The sequence below is a fragment of the Diospyros lotus genome, chromosome 3 (genome assembly GCF_014633365.1).
Source record: "Diospyros lotus cultivar Yz01 chromosome 3, ASM1463336v1, whole genome shotgun sequence".
NCBI classification, from domain to species: domain Eukaryota; kingdom Viridiplantae; phylum Streptophyta; class Magnoliopsida; order Ericales; family Ebenaceae; genus Diospyros; species Diospyros lotus.
Window position 1 is genome coordinate 9,334,466 of NC_068340.1, and position 20,993 is coordinate 9,355,458.

The 20,993-nt window shown below is 41.7% G+C and overlaps 1 protein-coding gene across 3 annotated transcripts in view; it reads left to right on the forward strand.

Annotated features, from left to right (window-relative positions):
• The window catches only part of LOC127798341 (uncharacterized), a 25,228-nt gene continuing 4,235 nt past the window's right edge, over nt 1-20,993 (forward strand). For all 3 annotated transcript variants that reach the window (XM_052331848.1, XM_052331849.1, XM_052331850.1), the window contains exons 1-5: nt 1-239; nt 426-497; nt 1,621-1,700; nt 10,640-10,739; nt 10,825-10,878. In XM_052331848.1, the coding sequence (XP_052187808.1) occupies nt 33-239; nt 426-497; nt 1,621-1,700; nt 10,640-10,739; nt 10,825-10,878 (513 nt within the window). In that variant the 5' untranslated portion in view covers nt 1-32. The remainder of the gene's footprint in view (nt 240-425; nt 498-1,620; nt 1,701-10,639; nt 10,740-10,824; nt 10,879-20,993) is intronic.

The window sequence follows — 20,993 nt, forward strand, 5'->3', positions numbered from 1 at the left end:
TCACATATTGCTGGAGCCGAGTGTGCCGTATCATGGCAATGAGGGTGAACTCGCTGAAACCACTGATTGGAGTTTCATTATCTTCTTCTTGCCCTTGCAACTCTGTGCAACCCTCCTTGGTCTCCTCGGTTTCAAGAAATCGCCGGGTCTTAGCCTCTGCAGCTCAAATGGCGACTATTTCTACTACTGCTACCAAAGTCATTGATTCGCATTTGCATGTATGGGCGTCTCCTCAAGAGGTAACCATAATCTAAACGAAAGGAACTCATATGTATTTACATTTCTTTGAAGAACTATGAATGATTATGCGATCTGTTTTATTTTCTGTTTCATGATTGGGGGTTGCAGATGAATCCTACTTTTTAAATGTTCTTATGTCCCTGACTTCACATACTCTGTTTTGGGTTTCTGTTTCTTGGTTGAAGGCGGCAGAAAAGTACCCTTACTTTCCCGGCCAAGAACCCAGTTTACCCGGCCATGTCGATTTGTTGCTCGAGGTACGTACCTCTTTCTTAATTCATTTATTCTGATCATGGAAACGTCAGTATTAATAATTTCAATTGCAGAATTTGTACAATCTCTTCTGTGCAATGTTACTTGGATCAAGGTGTTTGCTATGTGGTCAAAATTTCTTGACGATCATTGCGGTGCTGTATTTGGAATTTTGATTTTTGGAAAGGGAAGGGGAAGCCAAGGCAGGAAAGGGTTAAGAAAATAAAATGAGGAATTGAAGCTACAACTGTTTGTTTCTTTGGTTGAGTTTGAAAATAAGAAGAAAATCACTAGATGTTTGTCAAAAAATTCTTTTTCTGGTTTTGTATTTATTTACCTTTATGGCTTTATCTTGAGATAGAACAAGCTAGAGGTAACATTTTGGCGGTCTTGTAAAATCATATATGCTTTTATTTTTATAAGAAAAGAAGTGCCATCGTTGTCAAAACCAATTGGTGTCCAGATCCCATACGCTTGTGTGCTTCACAAGTCGAGGACAGTGATACCCCTTCCTAAGTACATTGGCTTATTCATTGAGGCATATGTTAGCATTGGTCAATGTATGAGGCATGCATAAACTAAGCATGTACAACACATAATTTGGTTTTCATGTTATTAGATCAGTACCTTCAACAGCTTGGTTCAGGCTTAATAAGTCAATCCTGAACAGGTTAAAATTTTCTTTACCAGTGAGGTTGGTGTTGTGCAGCTGCAGCATGCCATGTGACTTATTTCTAAGTCAGATGCTTTTTCCACCACATACAGAAAATTTACATCCAGTAATCCGCACAACACTTGGTGCTAAGGTGTTCCTCCAATTTACAGTTAGTTCGGAACCCAGATAATAGACGACAGTTGCATTAGGTAGTCAACAGATAGCATAAAACTTGTTAGATCAAATATCATGCCCCACCTAGCAAGATTAAGCCTTGTGATTGTAGTTGTTGTATAAAGAAATGGAAATGCTGCTTCTTTACCTGTTTTTGTTTCGAATGCTAGCTTTACTTGATCATTTTGATTCAGAGTTAGATACTTGGATCCATAGCAGTTGCCTACCAAGCATGTAGCAAAACAGAAACCATTGTGTTCTTTATTGAAATCATCTATAATAAATGTTATGTTTTCCAGCATATGGCTGAAGCAGGTGTAGATGGTGCTCTCATTGTCCAGCCCATTAATCATAAGTTTGACCACTCTTATGTGACGAGGTGAGATTGGTGTATTTTTTTGGTTTGTAAATGAAAATAAAAAGTGATGGAAATAAAGAGTTTAGTATGTTATGATTTTTGTATTTTGAATTTTAACAGAGTTTGTAATAGAGTTTAAGTGGCATTGGATTAGTGTATTAGATAAGATTATTTTTGAAGAGTTTTGTTATTTGGGAGTTTTATCCTAGAAATATGACTAACATGTGTAATTTGAAAAAGGATGATTTTAATTATGAGTAAAAGTTAACTTTTGAAAGAGCTTTGGTCTCTGTCTCTCTCATTCCCCCTTCTCTTCTTCCTTCTTTTTTTTCTTTGCTGTATGTTTCTGCTCTTTTTGAACTTCTTCCTCTATGCTTATTTCTTTTCTTTTCATTATCTTCTACTGTTACTTCCTTCTCTCCTCCTCCACTCTCTCCTCTTTATCGTTAAACATCATAAGGTTGCATGTAAAATGACCCTATCAAAACACGGAACCCCATGCAGTAAGGATGCCGGTTCTCTCTCTCTCTCTGAACTTCTAAGCTGCATAAAATTGAATTCCCCCACACTTAGACTTTTGCACTCCTGGGCAAAACAATAGACACTAACATTCAATAACAAAATGGATGTGAAAAATGCAAAATGAGAGGCACGGCAAGTTTTATAGGAATTCAACACTCAAAGATCATATTTCTTACACTTCCCAGACAAACAAGTAGCATGGCAATTTTACTTGGCAAGACAAGTCAAAATAAGCAGACCCTCATAGAATAAGAATATGCTCTCAAGTTCCTCAAATGCTATGCCTCACTCCACTCAATCACAATTCCACTACCAGATATGCTCATCTTCTAAATCTCCACTCTCAATGCTTTTTGCATGCAAATCAGAAGGACTTTTATTCATGGCTCTGAAAAGGATAGGAAGATAACAATGAAAAGTAAAGTAAACCTTAGGAAGAAAACATTCAAGACAATCCAAGATCAATGAAGAACTATTAAGCAAGCAGAAAATAGAACTTTTTTTTTTTTTTTTTTTGAATGGTGGGTGCGTTTTACGCTCCATCCCAACCTTTGTGAGTGCGTTTTACGCTCCATCTCACCTTGGCCTTTGGCCTTTCTATCTATTTTTCTTTTGATTCCAAAGGACTTGCTTAATATGCTGCCATAATCAAGGGATGCAATGAATGTTAAGATTATTTTTTTTTTTTTGAGAAGATTGCGAGTAAAATGAAAGAATGCCTTAATCATCTTTTCACATGCACGAGCACTGATAGCTTCAATAAAGATTCAAAACAAGCCCTGGAGTGATACCCATAATTAGTGAATGCACGCATATCATAAGAAAGAACATGCATGAGCACAAATATGCTCACGAAGACTACCTCAATCAACCCACCAAGCCAAACTTATTGCCAATTTACTTGAGAGCCCAAAAAGATAAGATCAATTTTCTAATCATGCCAAATTCTTTCAAACTCAATTTGCCTCATTTTGCCAAAAATCTTCTTTTTTTTTTTTTTTTTTTTTGAAAAGAAGCTTCTATTCTAAAACTCCCCCCCACACTCAAACATTACATTGTCCTCAATGTAAGCATGCAGCAAGAATCAGGTATAGGACAAGTAAGAAAAGTAAGGAGAGAGAAACAGCCTGAGTTTGTCAATTGTAGGCAGCGTTGAGGAGATGCAGCTCCTCCACAGTATGCTCCTGAAAGCTCTCATAGAATGGCTTAAGCCGCTGCCCGTTCACTGTGAATTTCTTCGTAGTCGACCCGTCCATGATCTCAACTGCGCCATAGGGAAAAACATGAGTAACCACAAAAGGACCAACCCATCTAGAAAGCAACTTACTAGGCATCAGCTTTAGGCGTGAATTGTAGAGGAGGACTTTATTGCCAACGTTGAACTCTTTCTTGGCAATCAATTTGTCGTGTGCAGCTTTGGCCTTTTCCTTGTAGATCCTGGAGTTCTCATATCCCTCTAACCTCAATTCCTCAAGTTCTTGCAATTGAAGCTTCCGTTGGGAACCAGCTTCTTTCATGTCCATGTTGCATTGCTTCACCGCCCAATAGGCTTTATGCTCGATCTCTATCGGCAGATGACATGCTTTTCCAAAGACCAGTCGATATGGGGACATGCCGATCGGGGTCTTGTAAGCCGTGCGGTAGGCCCAAAGTGCATCTTCCAACCTTTGGCTCCAGTCTTTCCTGTTGGGCTGGACTGTCTTCTCTAGAATGTGCTTGATCTCTCTGTTTGAAATCTCAGCCTGCCCATTGGTCTGTGGATGGTAGGGCGTCGCCACTTTATGTAAAACTCCATACTTTCGGAGCATGGATTGCATCTTTCTGTTGCAGAAGTGGGATCCTTGATCACTGATGATGGCCCTGGGAATGCCAAACCTGCAGAAAATATGAGATCTAACAAAATCTGCAACCACAGAAGAATCATCAGTCCGGGTGGCTTTAGCTTCCACCCATTTTGAAACATAATCCACAGCCAAAAGAATGTACACAAAACCAAAAGAGACAGGAAAAGGACCCATGAAATCAATGCCCCATACATCAAATATCTCACAAAATAATAAAGGTTTCCGAGGCATTTCATTTCTGCGTGAAATTGAACATATGTGTTGGCAACGTGTACAGTTCTTACAGAATCCATAAGCATCTTTGAAAAGGGATGGCCAATATAACCCGGCATCTAAGACCTTTCTAGCAGTACGTTGCGGACCAAAATGACCACCACATGCAAGAGTGTGACAGAAATGTAGGACAGAGGCAAATTCATGATCAGGGACACACCTCCTAAGGACTTGGTCACTACACAAGCGCCACAAATATGGATTATCCCATACATAGTACTTAGCTTCGCTCTTAAATTTATTTAATTGTGCTTTCTTAAAATGTGCAAGTAATTCAGAAGCAACTAGAAAGTTTACCATGTCAGCATACCAAGGTTCAGTACCATGTAAGTGATAAAGTAACGCATCTGGAAAATTATCTCTGATAGGGGGATGATCCATGTCAGACGAGTCAGGAGAAGCAGGTATCCGACTTAGGTGGTCAGCGACCAAGTTTTCAGCTCCACTTTTGTCTTTGATCTCAATATCAAATTCCTGGAGTAACAGCATCCACCGGATAAGCCTAGGTTTTGCATCGGGCTTCTTCAGAAGGAACTTCAGGGCTGCATGATCAGAAAACACAATAACTTTAGATCCCAATAAGTATGATCGAAATTTATCTAAAGCAAAGACAATGGCTAAGAGCTCTTTTTCAGTCGTGGTGTAATTGGCTTGAGCACTGTCCAGGGTACGTGAGGCGTAGGCAATGACATGCGACTTCTTATTCATTCGCTGAGAGAGAACGGCGCCTACTACAAAGTTGGAAGTATCACACATGAGCTCGAAGGGCAACTCCCAGTTGGGTGGCTGGATGATCGGTGGAGAAGTCAATCGCCTCTTAAGTTCCTCGAAGGCTCACTTGCATTGTTCATCAAACTTGAAATCCACATCCTTTTGGAGGAGGTGGGATAATGGAATTGCAATCTTACTGAAGTCTTGGATGAACCTCCTGTAAAACCCTGCTAACCTCTCCAACATTTGGTCGATGAATGGAAGGGGAAAGTGATCTTTTTTGGTTGCTTGGTTGAGCTTCCTATAGTCGATGCAGACCCTCCAGCTATTCTGCACTCTCGTGGGCACTAGCTCATTTCTGTCATTAACCACCACTATGAAACCTGTCTTCTTGGGGACAACCTGCACTGGACTCACCCATTGCTATCAGATATAGGATAAATGATACCAGCCGAGAGTAACTTACTTATCTCTTTCTTGACCACATCTAGGATGGTAGGATTGAGTCTCCTCTGTGGCTACCTCACTAGTTGGGCTCCTTCCTCTAAATGAATCCTGTGCATGCACAAAGAAGGACTAATACCTGGTATGTCCGCCAAGGTCCAGCCTATTGCTCGTTTATTCCTCCTAAGTAGGTCCAGCAATCTCTTCTCTTGGTCAGGCTGCAAGTTATTGACGATGATGACTGGCAGCTTCTCGCCATCCTCCAAGAAGGCATACTTGAGATGCTCGGGCAAAGGCTTGCACTTAAGGGATGGTGGCTGCTGCAATGAAGGGATTAGCCTGCTTGCTTTTATCTCAAGGGTACTGTCTACCTGTTCAACATGGTTAGCAGAAACACTATCCTCCCCATGAGAAGTATAAGAATCAGATTGTGCATGCTCAATTTGAATATCAGAATCATGATTATCTAGAAATGCAGCAATCTCAGAACATGCATCACATGGATCACTCTCATTATTACAATCAGGACAGATGAAGGAATCTGGAAGGTCATGAATAGTGGGGAATGCATCAATCAAATCACAAGACTTAGTGCATGCTTCATCAACCAACAATTGAATCAAGTTAACTTGCAAAGTGGAATGATCTTCAGGGGGACATTTCATGGCATCAAGTATGTTAAAATGAATGGTGCTACCAGCAAATTCCATGGAAAGTGTACCCTTATGCACATTGATGATAGTCTTTGCAGTTTTCAAAAATGGCCTACCTAATATAAGAGGTGCATGCTCATGCAAATTGTCATCTTCCATATTTAAAACATAAAAATCAGCAGGGAAGATACAATCCTTAACCTTAACCAAGACATCCTCCAAGACTCCAGATGGGTAGGCTGTGCTGCGGTTGGCTAGCTGGACAACCACTCCTGTTGGCTTCAAAGGACCACACTGCAATGAAGCATAGATAGAGTTAGACATGACATTAATGGATGCACCTAAATCTAGCAAAGCATTACTAAAATGCATGTCTCCTATAGTACAAGGAATGGAAAACGTCTCTGGATCTTTGCACTTCCTTGGCATGACAGGTTGTATGAGAGTTGAAACATTCCTCCCAAGGTTGACCTTCTCATTCCCCTTAAGCTTCCTCTTATGAGTACACAAATCTTTGAGAAATTTTGCATACTTGGGGATCTGTCTGATGGCCTCCAAGAGTGGTATATTGACTTCCACTTTCTGGAATGTCTCCAGAATCTCTTTATCTAATTCGGCCTCTGCTCTTTTCTTGTTTTGCGTTGCTCGATGTGGGAATGGCAAGGGCTGGTTGTTGGAAGACTCTCCTTGTTCTTGATAGCTGGAGTTGGGATGCTTGGCTTCTTGGATTGAGGAGGGCTGCTGCTCATTGCTACCCTCTACATGCTGCTTCATGTTTGATGATGGTGGAGGGGTTGGGATGATCACTTCTTTCCCACTTCGGAGCATGATGGCACTAACATTACCCCTCAGATTGGCAACTGGTTGTGAAGGAAGCTGCCCCGAACCTTGACTCCTTAACTCATTGATGTTTGTTGCTAGCTGCCCAATTTGTGTCTCCAAATTTTGAATTGTGGTTTCTGTTTTTTGCTGGAATTGGAGTGTATTGGCTGCTAGTTTCTTAACAAGATCATCCAAGCTAGGTTCTGACTTGGGCCTTGGTGGGGCATGGTTGCTGGAACTTGGACCTTGAGGATGATTTACTCTTTGTGGCTGCTGAAATTGTTGTTGCTGCAAGTTGTGATTCTGGTATGGATGCTGCTGGAATGACTGGTTTGAAGACCCTCCATATCTGAAATTTGGGTGATCCCTCCATCCAGGATTATATGTGGCTGAGTATGGATCATACTTATGCTGTGGCTGCTGCTGGAAAGGTTGATTGTGTTGCTGAAATGGTCTACTAGGGAAGATTCCATTGCATGATTCTGTGTTATCCTGCAATTGTGGGCACTGATCAGTTACATGTGAAGATAATGAACAAATGCCACATACCTGTTGGGGCTGATTTCGATCAAGGGCTAACTGGCGAACCATTGAAGTTAGTTCCTCCAGCCTATTTTCTATTCTCCTTTGGTCCATAGGTGCAGTAAAACCAACCTCATTAACAGGCTTCATGGGAGTGTTCAACCTGGTACCAAATTGTTGTGCATTTTGAGCCATCTTTGAAATTAAGTCCCGGGCTGCAGCTGGTGTCTTTTCCACTAAGTCTCCTCCAGATGCAGCATCCACTAAGTACCTGTCCATGGGGAGCAAACCTTCATAAAAATATTGAATGAGGAGCTGGTCACTTATCTGATGATGAGGGCAACTAGCACATAGCTTCTTGAATCTCTCCCAATACTCATGCAAGCTTTCTCCATCTATCTGTCGAATGCCACAAATGTCCTTCCGAATGGCTGTTGTTCTGGAAGCAGGGAAGAACTTCTCCAAAAATATTCTCCTCAGGCCATCCCAATTGGTAATGGCAGCAGGTGGCAAGTAATACAACCAGTCTTTGGCAGCTCCATCAAGAGAGAAAGGGAATGCCCTTAGTTTTATTTGTTCTTCATCAGCCCCTTGCGGCCTCATGGTGGAGCATACAACATGAAACTCCTTCAAATGCCTGTATGGATCTTCACCTGCAAGACCATGAAACTTAGGAAGCAAATGTATCAATCCAGATTTCAGTTCAAAGTTTGCCTCCAATTGGGGATACTGAATACACAAGGGTTGATAATGCACATCAGGGGCAGCCAATTCTCTAATACTTTTGTTAGCATTATTCCCATTATTCCTATTCTCATTGCCATTGTTTTCATAGGCGGCCATATTGATCAGTTTAGGTTGAAACTCAAACACAGTATCAGAAACAATGGGAAAGACACTATTAGTCACTGCCCTATCTTGGGATCTAAGTTTTCTTACCTGTCGTCTAAGGGTTCTATCAATTTCTGGATCTAAATCAATTAGGTCACCCTTAGATGATCTGGTCATGCATTAAGTATCAACAAGAACAAAAACAAAACAAAACACACAAGGAAAAATCACATAAACACACCAAGAAAACACAAAATGGCCCAAAAAGTGGTCTAAACATTGGAATTTGGCCAAAAAACGCCCTCCTCACTACATAGCAGTGACTATTTCTCCCCACACCCCCATTCCTTTGGACACCAAAAATTAGGGCATTCCGAGATAGTCGTCGGCAGTGAACAGTGCTGTTTATGGCAAAAAAAACAGAAAACAAGCAAACCGAAAAGAAAAACACAAAGAATGAACAAAGAAAACACAAAGAATCAACAAGGAAATAAAAGAAAAGAGAAACCAAAGAGCAAGATATGAAGAAGCAACAAAGAATGAAAGAGAACTAAAAAGAAAAAGAAAGACAGAAAACAAATCTTGTTATGGCAAAACAGTTTGACGGTTCCCCAGCAACGGCGCCAAAATCTGATCAGTGCTGTCGAACAACGATAGATTAGATGAAATATAGATTCGGATTTGCAATAAGGGTGCAACCCAAAGTCGTCTCCCAACGAACCTCAAACGGATCTGTCAAAACAAGACTAAACAAGGGGGGTTGTGATGAAAACTGAAATATAAACGTTCAAGAATGAAACAACGATGAAGTAAAATGTAACCCGCTACAAACCCTACCTCCTTACCACGGTAATCCTCGTCTCATTTATGAAAACAATCTGTTTTGGTTTGATTTTCTTTTGATTTGAAAAACTCTTCTACAACCGTAAAAGATTAAATCCAATCGAGCAATCGCTCATACAAATATACCGTTTCTTTCTAATCAAAGCCTCAACTGAGTACGTCAATTAAAACCATCCAAAGATCATGCATGCATTCACACAATCGCATAAAAGAAACATACATAAACTTAGAGAAGGAAAGAAACAGAATCATCAATTAAAACATGAAAATCGAGTTCCAAACCGGATTCAACAATATGACCGAGACTCAAACCGAGCAAGGGGTACGAGAATGTAGCGAATCACAAGCAAATTAGCCTTCCATCTTCTTGGTTGAAATCGTGAGAATCCTCCCAAAATCGGCCACTTAATGTGCTTAAATAGAGCTTAGGGAGGAAACCCTAAGTTACCGCAATTTCACAGCCGATTTCGAATAGGATAACGTGCGTTTTGGGCTTCGGCCCCTTCATCAAAATTGTAGATCAGGAAAAGTAGATGAATTTGGGCTTTTAAATCACTTGATTTGGATATCGGACGCCCAAGTTATGGCCTTTTAAAGATTCAGCATCTGTGCAGCTTTCCTAATTTGACCCAACTTTCTGGTCCCGACTTTGAAGCGCTGTTTAGAGGCCCAAACGAACTTGGATTTGGACAAACCATACCATTCCAGAAAGCCCAAGAAGTCCTCTACAATATCTCTGAAGACATCATTCACGTTATGGGATTGTAACTTGGCCAAAAACTTGAAAGAAGCATAGAAGGTCAAATTTGTCAGCACACTTTTGCTTCTTTGTCTCCAATCTCCTTGATTCCCTTCTTGCCATCAAAATTCCTCATGACCCAGAAAGCCCTAATCTGTCCAAAATAAGATAAAATAGTGTGAAGCCCAATTCCTATAAAATAAAATAAAACAAAATCAAGATGAATAAAATGACACAACTAACGTGCAAAAAGACTAAATATGAGGGCTAAATAATATGAAAATATGCGCTCTATCAAGGGCATGAATTTATCTAATAAAAAATGGTATACATTGCAGCTGGATAGAGCCCTTACCCAAATTCTGCTATATTCATCTAAGATATCTATTATCCAATATATGTGTATGTACATATTTTTGGTAAACATCTCCTTAACCCAGAATGAAAATCTGAAGTCAAGATTCTATTTTTAAGGTCTCATATGTCCTAGACCATGCCAATGTATTGCCTTTCCTGGCCAAATTGTTAGGGGTGTCAATTGCTCCAACTTTTGGGCCATCAAATATCCTCTTCCAAAGAAAATGGTCGTTCATTGAGTTACCAAGGCATGAAGTGTGGTTCATGGAGCTTGCTAGCAACATGTAATTGAGCTTAAAGATAAGCTGCAGTCGATATCAGTAGATGCTCTTACTGATTGTTTCCTTTTCAAATTCATGGCACAGTAATTTTACGAAAATTAGTTTTGATTTTTTACAGTGTCTTGAAGAAGCATCCATCTAAGTTCGTTGGTTGTTGCCTAGCAAATCCAGCAGAAGATGGAAGCGGGGTTAAGCAGCTTGAGAATCTTGTTCTGAAGGTGCCTAATCTTAAGCTATTAGTTAGATACCCAGTGTATGTTGTAATAGGAAAAGCATTTGATGCATTATCCTTTCGTGTGGTAGGATGGCTATCGTGCTGTTCGTTTTAATCCATATCTATGGCCTTCAGGTCAACAGGTAGTCTTCATTTTACAATCATTGCTGCTGGATAATTGATTCTTTTTCTTTTTTTTCCTTCTATTCTTTGTTCTGTGAAATAATTAAATATAGCTATTTTTAGTGTCTAAATAAGTTAGTTTAATTTCTTGGAGGAGAAAGTAGGATATTTCCTTAAAGCAGGAACCAGAGTTTTACTAAATCATGTTGCTTAGGATTCTATTTTCCAAATCTTAAGTCATTTTTAACTTGCTTGTCAAACCCAAACACAGCTTCTAAAATTTGAAACCTTTGATCACAAATCATGGCATAGAGAAACTTCCCTTCTAGGAATTAAGCCATCTTGACATAGGAAATAGGGTTCCTTACCTCTTGGATTTGCTAAAATTTCAGCAGCAGCATTGTGCTTAATTCAAGAGGTAATATATAAGTTTATGTGATATATAGTTGGTAAAAATTTCCTTTCATTGGTTGGTTCCCACATGATTGGCCTTGATCTCCATAGCTGTTGTCACGGCCTTGGAACTCACCAAGCCAATCGTGCCAGCTTTTGTGTATAATCACCCTCTTAATGACAGCTAATTTAGCCTTCTTCTTGGACTGCACCCGCTTTAGGATCTTCCTGCCATTGAAACCACAAACACGAGAGAGCAAAACAGGAGAACAAGAGAACAAAAGAGCTTTAAAGAAAAACTCTGCAAACTCTTATTAAAGCTGGAATGAATACAACTGAGGGAAGGTACAAAGACAATGCCCATGTTATCTTTATCTATAAGAGTATATTTTCAAATTTGATTCAATCTATCCTCATATTCAACCAATTGAGTAACAACTGGATAACTCTAGAATATTTCAAAACTGATGCCACAATCTTCCACTGAACACGACCAATCACGTTGCCTCGTGTGGCAGAATCTTTGAGGGTACTCTCAGATTGTGATAGCCAACCCGCTTGGTTACATCCACATGTCCAACTATTTACATCCTCACAGCACGTCTAATCAATGTCCAATTATGCCCTTGACATGTCCCAATCAGGACCCCATCATGTCCTATTCATCTGGATCATCCACAAAATAGCCATGGGCCTACATGGCAAAGGCTCTATTCCTAATGAAATGGCTATCTTTAATGCGATGAGGCGAAATATCCTCCCTCACCTAATGTGGCAACATCCTCATTGCCTGTTGATAATCATTGATATAGAACTACCATAAGTCCTCATCGGCCTCCCAACTGACCTTATTCTTGGATAGTCCCCTCCATTGGATCAGGTACTCAGTGCAAAGCGACACACCGTTCTTCTTCACCATTCGATCGGCTAGTATCTTCTTTGCCACCTTCTCACACTATGTAGTCACCACTAGAGGTTCCTTGTGTGACACAAACCGCTCTAAATCATCACGATCTGCATGGTAAGGCTTTAAGAGACTAACATAGAAGACCAAATGGATCTTTAAGGAAGGGGGTACTACAAGTCGATAAGACAACTTCCCCACCTTCACTTTAACTGGAGATGAATCCGCCTACCTCCAAATCCCACCTTTGTGAATCTTTTCGTAAGCCTTGAACTATAGATTACCTTCACCATAACTAGATCACCAATCTAAAATTGCACTAGACTCCTCTTCTAGTCGGCTCATTTCTTCATCAACTTTGTCGCCTTGACAAGGAAGGCCTTGGTTTCATTTGCCTTCTTTTGCTAAGAACTCACCATGGAGTGGGCTCCCAAACTTCGACCTTTGTATTACTCTTCCCCTGTCGATGGGGCTATTGGTTCTTGATCTATCACGATCTAAAATGTGCTCTTCCTCGTGGACTCACTCTTCTGCAAGTTATAGGAGAACTGCACCACGTCTAGTAGTTACTGACAAAGTGCCTCAAATAACACTCCAGCAAGCTATTCACCTGCTTAGTCTGTCCATCAGTTTGGGGGTGAAAGCTAGTAGGAAGTGAATCTCTGAGCCAAGGAGTTGAATAACGTTGTCCATAATCTTCTCGTGACTTGAGGATCCCGATCATAGATGATAGTCTTCGTCAAACCCCCAATATTGTACCGCATGGTGAAAAAAGTCAGATTGCCTCCTCCGCCTTGTAATCGATGATGCTAGGATGAAAGTGTCACATTTAAAGAAGCAATCGTCCACTACAAAAATGGACCCGCATCCCTCAACCTTTCATAGAGATAACATGAAATCCAAGGAGACATTTTCCTGAGGTCGCTCAGGGATGGGTAATGGTTGTAGCAAATCACCTGGAAACTGATGCTCTGCCTTGTCCTGCTAACACAATAGAGAGGTCTTCATATACAATTCCACTTCATCGTGCATCTAGGGTCAAAAGTAGTAGGATCTTTCCAATAAGGCTTGAGTTTGCCTCTAGCTAGGGTGCCTAGCCCACTATGTATTGCAACACTCCTTAATGATGTTTCGCCACAAGTTACATAGATTCAACGTCTGTTAATGTAAAGTAGGCCATCATCCTCCCAAAAGCGCCTCGTCTTCTTCTCTCGAGCCAGGTCCAACAACAACCTTGCCTGCCATAAGATCCTAGTCAATGCCTTCACAGATCTTCTCCAAGATTTCCCCTTGAACCAAGCTAATGTGAGCTAGCTCAACCTTCTTGCTTAGTGCATCTACCATGGCATTAGTGTGGTCGAGTTTGTACTGCAAATTATAATCAAACTCTGCCATAAAGTCTTGCTATCAAGCTTGCTTAGGAGGTAGCTTCTTCCAAGTTTGGAAGTAGCTAGTGGTTACATTATTAGTTAGGATTTGGAAGTGCGAACCTAACAAAAAATGTTGCCATATCCGCAAGCAATAAATTACCGCAATTATTTCCTTCTCTTGAATGGGATAACGACTTTCAACCTCATTCATCTTTCAACTTTCAAAGCTGATGCGGTGTCTAGCTTGCATGAGCACTCCTCCAATGGCAAAGTACAAGTCTTCCGTCTACACCTCAAAGGCTTGGTAGTAGTCAAGTAAAGTGAGTACAAACTCTTCCATAACTACCACCTTCAAGCTATCAAACACCTCTTGGCATGCCTCCGTCCACTCCCATATCTTTGCCTTCTTCAAGAGGTTTGTTAGAGTTGTTGATATTTGTCACGACCCTAGGGTTTAGCTAGGGTCTAGGAAGGAATTGGAAGGAATTCGAGGAAGACATAGAGAAGAATTGAAGGGGGAGATAGAGCAGAATTAGGGAGAAAGTAGGGAGGAAAACAAGGGAGAACGAGAGAGAGAGGGAGAGTAATGAGAGAATTATGAATTCAATATATCCATTTTTTTGCATACTCTTCTCTACATACTTGAGCCTATTTATAGGCTATACAATTGAAAGAAATATCTAGAATAATAACCCCGTGTACTGTAACAAAATAACAAAAATAGCTCCTAACAAATTAAGGTAACTAATTACATTATTGCCCTTCTAATTACCCTTGGGTCATGACAATCCCCTCTCCTTGAAAGGTTTCTTGTCCCTAAGAAACTTATTACGTTGAGTCGTTCTTATTCCTCAAATCCCAGCTTTCTCTATTAGTTTAATGCTTCTTTCCTTCTTTATCCTTCTAGGTTTTTTCCTCTTTTATTTTCTCTCAATAGTAACAATATTATGACTTGCTACAACACCGTCTTCAACCTTCCCCCTCTTCCTTATTGCCATTAAAAATAGTTCCATATGAGCTGTCAGTCCTACCACTCTATTCTTTTCAATCATGGGAAGAATTTCAAACCTATCTGCAGGCAAAAATCTGTGCATTATCTCCAACTCTTCTAGATGCAATGTTACCATTGTCTTATCTTGTGTGCCCGGTGCCATCCCTTGTTCCTTCTCCTCAAGTACTTGGTGAAGAGGCTTTTCTGGCTGCTTCTTCTGCTGCTTCCAGAGATCAATAGCATCAAGTGTCTCAGCACTAGTAAGAGTGCTTGAGAGGCTGCCAACTGATTAAGTGTCATCCTCCAATTCCTCTTCCTCACTTTCTTCTTCCACCTCCTCTTCTTCCTCTTCTCCTTCTTCCTTAAAGTTGGACTGATCTTGTTGCAGAACCCCAAAAACATCACCATCGAGAACTTCTTTTCCAAAGGAATCGGTGTGTTCCTTTAATTCTCTTTTTGCCCACACACCCTAGACCAAACCCCTATAATTGCTCCTGTTGCTACCAACATTGTCGTTACAGCCACCTTCCTTGTCAATTCTGCTGCCTAAATCAAGGTATTCCTTTTTCAGCTGCTCCATTTTAAGGAAGTCCTTTTTGTTAAGACTTCCGCAATAATCATCGAAAAATTCAGCAGGAAAGCTGTTCTAATACTTCTTAATCAGTATCATCGCGAACTCCTGTAATTGCCCATGCAACATACAGCTAAATTCCTTGCACGCTCCATATATCCCACTGCTTGTTTTCTTGTCAACTCGGCTAGACTTATTATCCAACTTTCCCCATGCCTAATTTTTCTGGCTAAACTGCTCATGATTCCTTTTGTTTCTAGCTGAAAATGCAGCCTTCTTTTGTTACCATTGAGGATTCGACTGTCTCATGTGTGCACTATTTCCCAAGGCTTCACGGGCAGGACATCCCACTAAAAATGCAGCATCCTTCGACTACAATTAAGACCCCATTTGTTTCATGTGTGCCCTGCTCCTCCCCATGGCCGACATCTCACGAACATGACACTTGGAAGACCAAGGGATAGGGATTCTATACATACCGCTCTTCTTCAAACAAGTTAACCAAAATTCAAAGACGAAATTAACCTTTGTTTCTCTTGACTCGCAGCCTAGAATTTGATTGGAATCACCTCCTGTGGAATCCACTTCACTGATTCGCTCATTGGACTTTTAATCACCGAAATTGACTGTCCCGACCTTCTACTCGGATCTGTCAGAATTGCCAAAGTTTACTGGGATCTACTTCGCACTTCCACTTTGCAAGATTACTAGATTTCACAACCAAGTCATCTCATGTTACGCTTGCAGAAATTCAAACACCGATTGCCCGCTTCACCACTGGAATCGGTTGGGCTCGAATCTGCTTTGAGTTCAACGTTCGGCCTCAACTATCAACCCAAGCTCAATCTTTGTGCGTCGGAATCAAATTTCTATTTCGTCCTCAATTGCACATGTCGATCGACTCTGATACAGTCGATACAATTTCCTGGATTCAAGTCGGAATTTGTTTGACCCTCCTTCGCACATTAATTCCGAGCAAGACTTATTAAAATTCGCTATCGTTCATCAACATCTTGCCTCACCCATTCTGAATCTGTTGCTGGATCACCTTCGTAAATCACTGTTGGAGATTAATATCTCCAAACATCAACCACCTTATAGGTCACCAGAGTCGCCAAAACTGCTCTGCCTAATCATCTACCGCAATTGACAATGGCCGCATCTCCTACTTCCATGTTCGGCTCACTCATGAACCTCTTAGCCATCCGTGTCACCACCTTCGACGAACTCCCTCACCAATCGCAAGCGTTGTTTGTTCGCGATGCTTTGCCTCACCCAAAATCGCTTATCATCGTCTAGGTCGGATTTGCTTGCTCGCCTCACCCAATCACCATTTGTTTAGGTCAGAATTGCCTCCACTCTGATTTGCTAGAACTGCCTATGACCAGCAACTCGCTGATGTACAACCGTCGCGTAGGATTCCTGATTTACGTTAATCGCCGAAGGCCACCTGAGTTCTCATAGAAAAATGATCAGCTCGCCTCCAGTCACCAATCGTGAACCGAGAGTTGTTTTTCTCTCTCGGTTATGACCCATCCTTTGATTCCTTAGAATTTGATCAAAATTGTTGCTTGCACTCACCTATCAAGAGTTGAGAATCATTGGCTCATTCATCAACCTCCAAATTTGATCACTCACTCCGTGTCGCCTACATGTTGAAACAATATGTGGTCGTCAGGCACCCTCTTCATTTGGCTCTGTTACTGTCCTTCAAAGTCTTTTCAATCAATTTCGAGGAACACCTCGCTTGGTGACGGTCTGTCCTTTTTCCTTAGGAATCAGATCGGACTTGTTGGCTGATCGGTTTTGTTGAAGCTCCTCGACAGTTCTCTCATATCACTGGAATTTCACACTATGAACTGATCAGCTCTCTTCGCCAAATCGTTGTATCTACCTCAATTCACTACTAAAATCGATGGATTCACAGCCAAGGAACAATGCTCTGATACCATTTGTCACGACCCTAGGGTTTAGCTAGGGTCTAAGAAGGAGTTGGAAGGAATTTGGGGAAGACAGAGAAGAATTGAAGGGGGAGATAGAGCAGAATTAGGGAGAAAATAGGGAGAAAAACAAGGGAGAACAAGAGAGAGAGGGAGAGTAATGAGAGAATTATGAATTTAATATATTCATTTTTTGCATACTCTTCTCAACATACTTGAGCCTATTTATAGGCTATACAACTGAAAGAAACATCTAGAATAACAACTTCATGTGTTGTAACAGAATAACAGAAATAGCTCCTAACAAACTAAGGTAACTAATTACATTATTGCCCTTCTAATTACCCTTGGGTGATGACAATATTGTTGAATAACCCTCAATGAACCTACGATAATAGTTAGTTTATCCAAGAAAAGAACAAAATTTAAATACCTTTGTGGGAGTCTCCTACTCTTAGATTGCCTTGATCTTGTAGTTCTCTATCTAGAGTTTGCCCTATCTGATGGCATGTCTAAGGAAGTGCACCTCTTCAACAAACGAGCATTTCTCCCCCTTCACATAAAGTTCATTGTCATGCAACACTTTGAAGATGTCCTTGAGATGCTCAATATGTTCCTCCAAAGTGTTGCTATCGATCACGACGTCATCCAAATAGACCATTGCAAACCAGTCTAAGTAAGGATGAAAAATCTTATTCATCAAAGTGTAGAAGGTCATTAGGGCATTAGTTAGTCTAAAAGGCATGACCAACCATTCATATGCCCCATACCTGGTGATATAAGCGGTCTTTGGCTCGTCTCCTTCTGTAATTCACACTTGGTGATAACTAGATCTTAGGTTTATGATAGGCTCTCACAATCAAAACAATAGAAATCTCCGATTACAAAGCTATGGACGAACAAAAAGAAACAAAAGAATGGCCTATTCGAGAGGGCCCCCTCTGCCAAAACTTCTTCCAAATTCTCTAGCTCCCTTCTCTCTCCTTTCCCCTTCCCTTTTATATGTGTTCCTTAGTCCGTTGCAGCCACGTGAGTTGTTATTCCCACCCTAACCGAATGTGACTTTTCTGCCCTTGAGTCATTTTCCTTGGGGCTACCCCTACTTCTCCCCTCCTTTAACGTTGCTGGTAAGTGTGACTAACAGAGGTCCTAACATTACTCTTGCCTATGAGATTCACCTTGTCCTCAAGGTGAAACTTAGGGGATTGATGCAGTATATGATGGTATGGCTTCCACGTGGCCTCAAGGGGTAGCAACCCCTTCCATTGGATAAGAACATCAATGCCCCTCAAGTTCTTTCTCGTGCTAGGTCTTACTCCCAGTATGAATTCTGGTTCTTCCACCATCTCTAGCTCAACAGTCCCAGGATGCAGTGTGATACTGTGGTCGCGCCTTCGGTGAGGGGAATTCCACATGGCTTCTAGAAACCCTCCATAAATTTTGCCAACACTTCTTGTAACCCATCAAGTACTTCCACCCTTACTTCCATGAGGTCAACAAACAGACTTCCCAACTCCCGAAGTACACCCTCTCCGTTTTCACGAAACGCCTTCATCATTGACTTTAAGGATACCAATGTCTTGCTGAGACTAGGATCACCTTGCAAAGTAACAGCAATGTCCCCCACTCGAAATTTCATAACCAACAGTCTCTAATCCATCTGTGTCAACCCAAGGGTGGCTAACCACTTCATTTCAAGAATAACATCTGAGCTCCCCAATTCTAACGACAAGAAATCCTCAACTATTTCCACATTTTGCAACTTCAAATTCACCCCCCTTACATATTCCAACTCCTTGAACTGCCATACCCGAACCCATGATCATGCCGTAGCCACGAATGTGCGTTCGTAACAGCCCCAATTTCTACACCAAATCGGCTGCTATGAAATTGTGGGAGGCTCCACTATCAATTAAGACTTCCACATGAAGCCCTCCAATTTTCCCTTTTACCTTCATCGTCTATGGTGGAGTTAGGCCTACCACGGAGTGCAACGACAATTCCACCATTTTCCCTTAATCATGTCCTTCAGTTTGTCTGACTTCTCCACTATCTCCTTTTCTCCCATCATTCCCTCTTCTTCCTTCTCTTCCTCATAGATGACGCTCCTTATTCTTGCATCTATGCCCAATCATGTATTTCTCATCATAGCGAAAATAGAGACCTTTCGCACATTTGGCCTACAAATCGCTTTCACTAAGCTGTTTGAAAGGTGGGTTGTTCAATTTTCCAGCAGCCGAAGGCCAATATAACGGGGCAGGGCTGGGCGTCGCCGATTTTGGGAGAGGAGGTGAAGGTGGTAGAATTGCCACTTGCTGGTAAGGTGGAATCGAGGTTGAAGGGGCCTAACCTTTGCTTGGGACAGATCCGAAAGTATCTCCATGGATTACCTAATTCCGTTCCTCAATCTGTTGGGCCAGGTCCATCATTTGCTCTAGCCCGGTCGACCTCAGCACCCTCATCTCAGCCCGGATATCCGACCTCAACCTGTTGATAAAATGGCCCTCCAGCAAGGCATCCAACATGTCTTCGAGCAATGAGGCTAGAGTCTCGAAGCAAAGACAGTACTCCTTGATGGACCCGTACTGCTGAAGCGCGAGGAACCTCTCCTCCACTCTGCCTTCCTAGGTGGACCGAAATCGGCTCCTCAGCATCGCCTTGAGCTCCTCCCAACTCCTCACCCGTTGTCGCCCTTGCTCTTACTTGAACCAAGAGAGAGCAGCCCCTTCAAAACACAGAGTCGCCGACTCCAATTTCTTCGCCTTCGTCAACTGGATTACAATGAAGTAATGCTCAGCCCGAAAGGCCCAACCATCCGGATCATCACCCTCAAAAATTGGCAGTTCTAGGCGCTGACAACGAGTGTCCTATCACCCCATTCCATTAACTCCACGGCCTACTTCCCTACTCCTCCCTCTTGTTTCCAACATCAGCTCAATTGATGAGGAGGAACCCAAAGGTTTGTCTCCCCATCGCGCTTTCCCCTCCTTTCTTTCTCCTGCTCCTCCCATCGCGCCATCAAGAGGTTGAACTGATCCAACATCATCGCCATGTTCTTCTCTATATTTTGCACCTTCTGGAGTTCAGTCCTCATCGATTCCAATCCCTCTTGTAGACCCGCCATCCGTCTTTTCCATCTGTTGGTGGTAACCTTCCAATCTTCCCTCTAGCTCACCCACTCTTTCAAAGATAGTCATCCCCATGGATCATTGCTTTGATACCAAAATGATAGGCTCTCACAATCAAAACAATAGAAATCTCCGATTACAAAGCTATGGACGAACAAAAAGAAACAAAAGAATGGCCTATTCGAGAGGGCCCCCTCTCCCAAAACTTCTTCCAAATTCTCTAGCTCCCTTCTCTCTCCTTTCCCCCTCCCTTTATATGTGTTTCTCAGTCCATTGCAGCCACATGAGTTGTTATTCCCTCCCTAACCAAAAGTGACTCTTCTACCCTTGAGTCATTTTCCTTGGCTACCCCTGTTTCTCCCCTCCTTTAACGTTGCTGGTAAGTGTGACTAACAGGGGTCCTAACAGTCTATCTTAGTGAAGAACTTGGTCTGCCCCAACTTGTCAAATAGATCTTCAATCAAGAGAATGGGGTATTTATTCATCACGGTTTCCTTGTTTAGAGTCTGATAGTCAATGCATAGTTGCAAAGACCCATCTTGTTTCTTTTGGAATAAGACTAGGGCCCCATATGGTGCTTTTGATGGCCTGATATATTCCACCTCCAGTAAGCCACTCAACTGCCTTAATAGTTCCTCCAATTCTGGTGGTGTCATTCTGTATGGGTGCCATGGTAAGCAACTTGGACCTTAGCACCAACTTTATATGGTGGTCCACCTCTCTCCTAGGTGGAAGCTTCTTGGTCAACTCGGGTAGCATTACATCCCAGTGTGCCTCCAACAACTTTTTGATTGCTTGGGGAGGGCTTCTACCTTGCTTTCACCTAAGGCATCCGTCT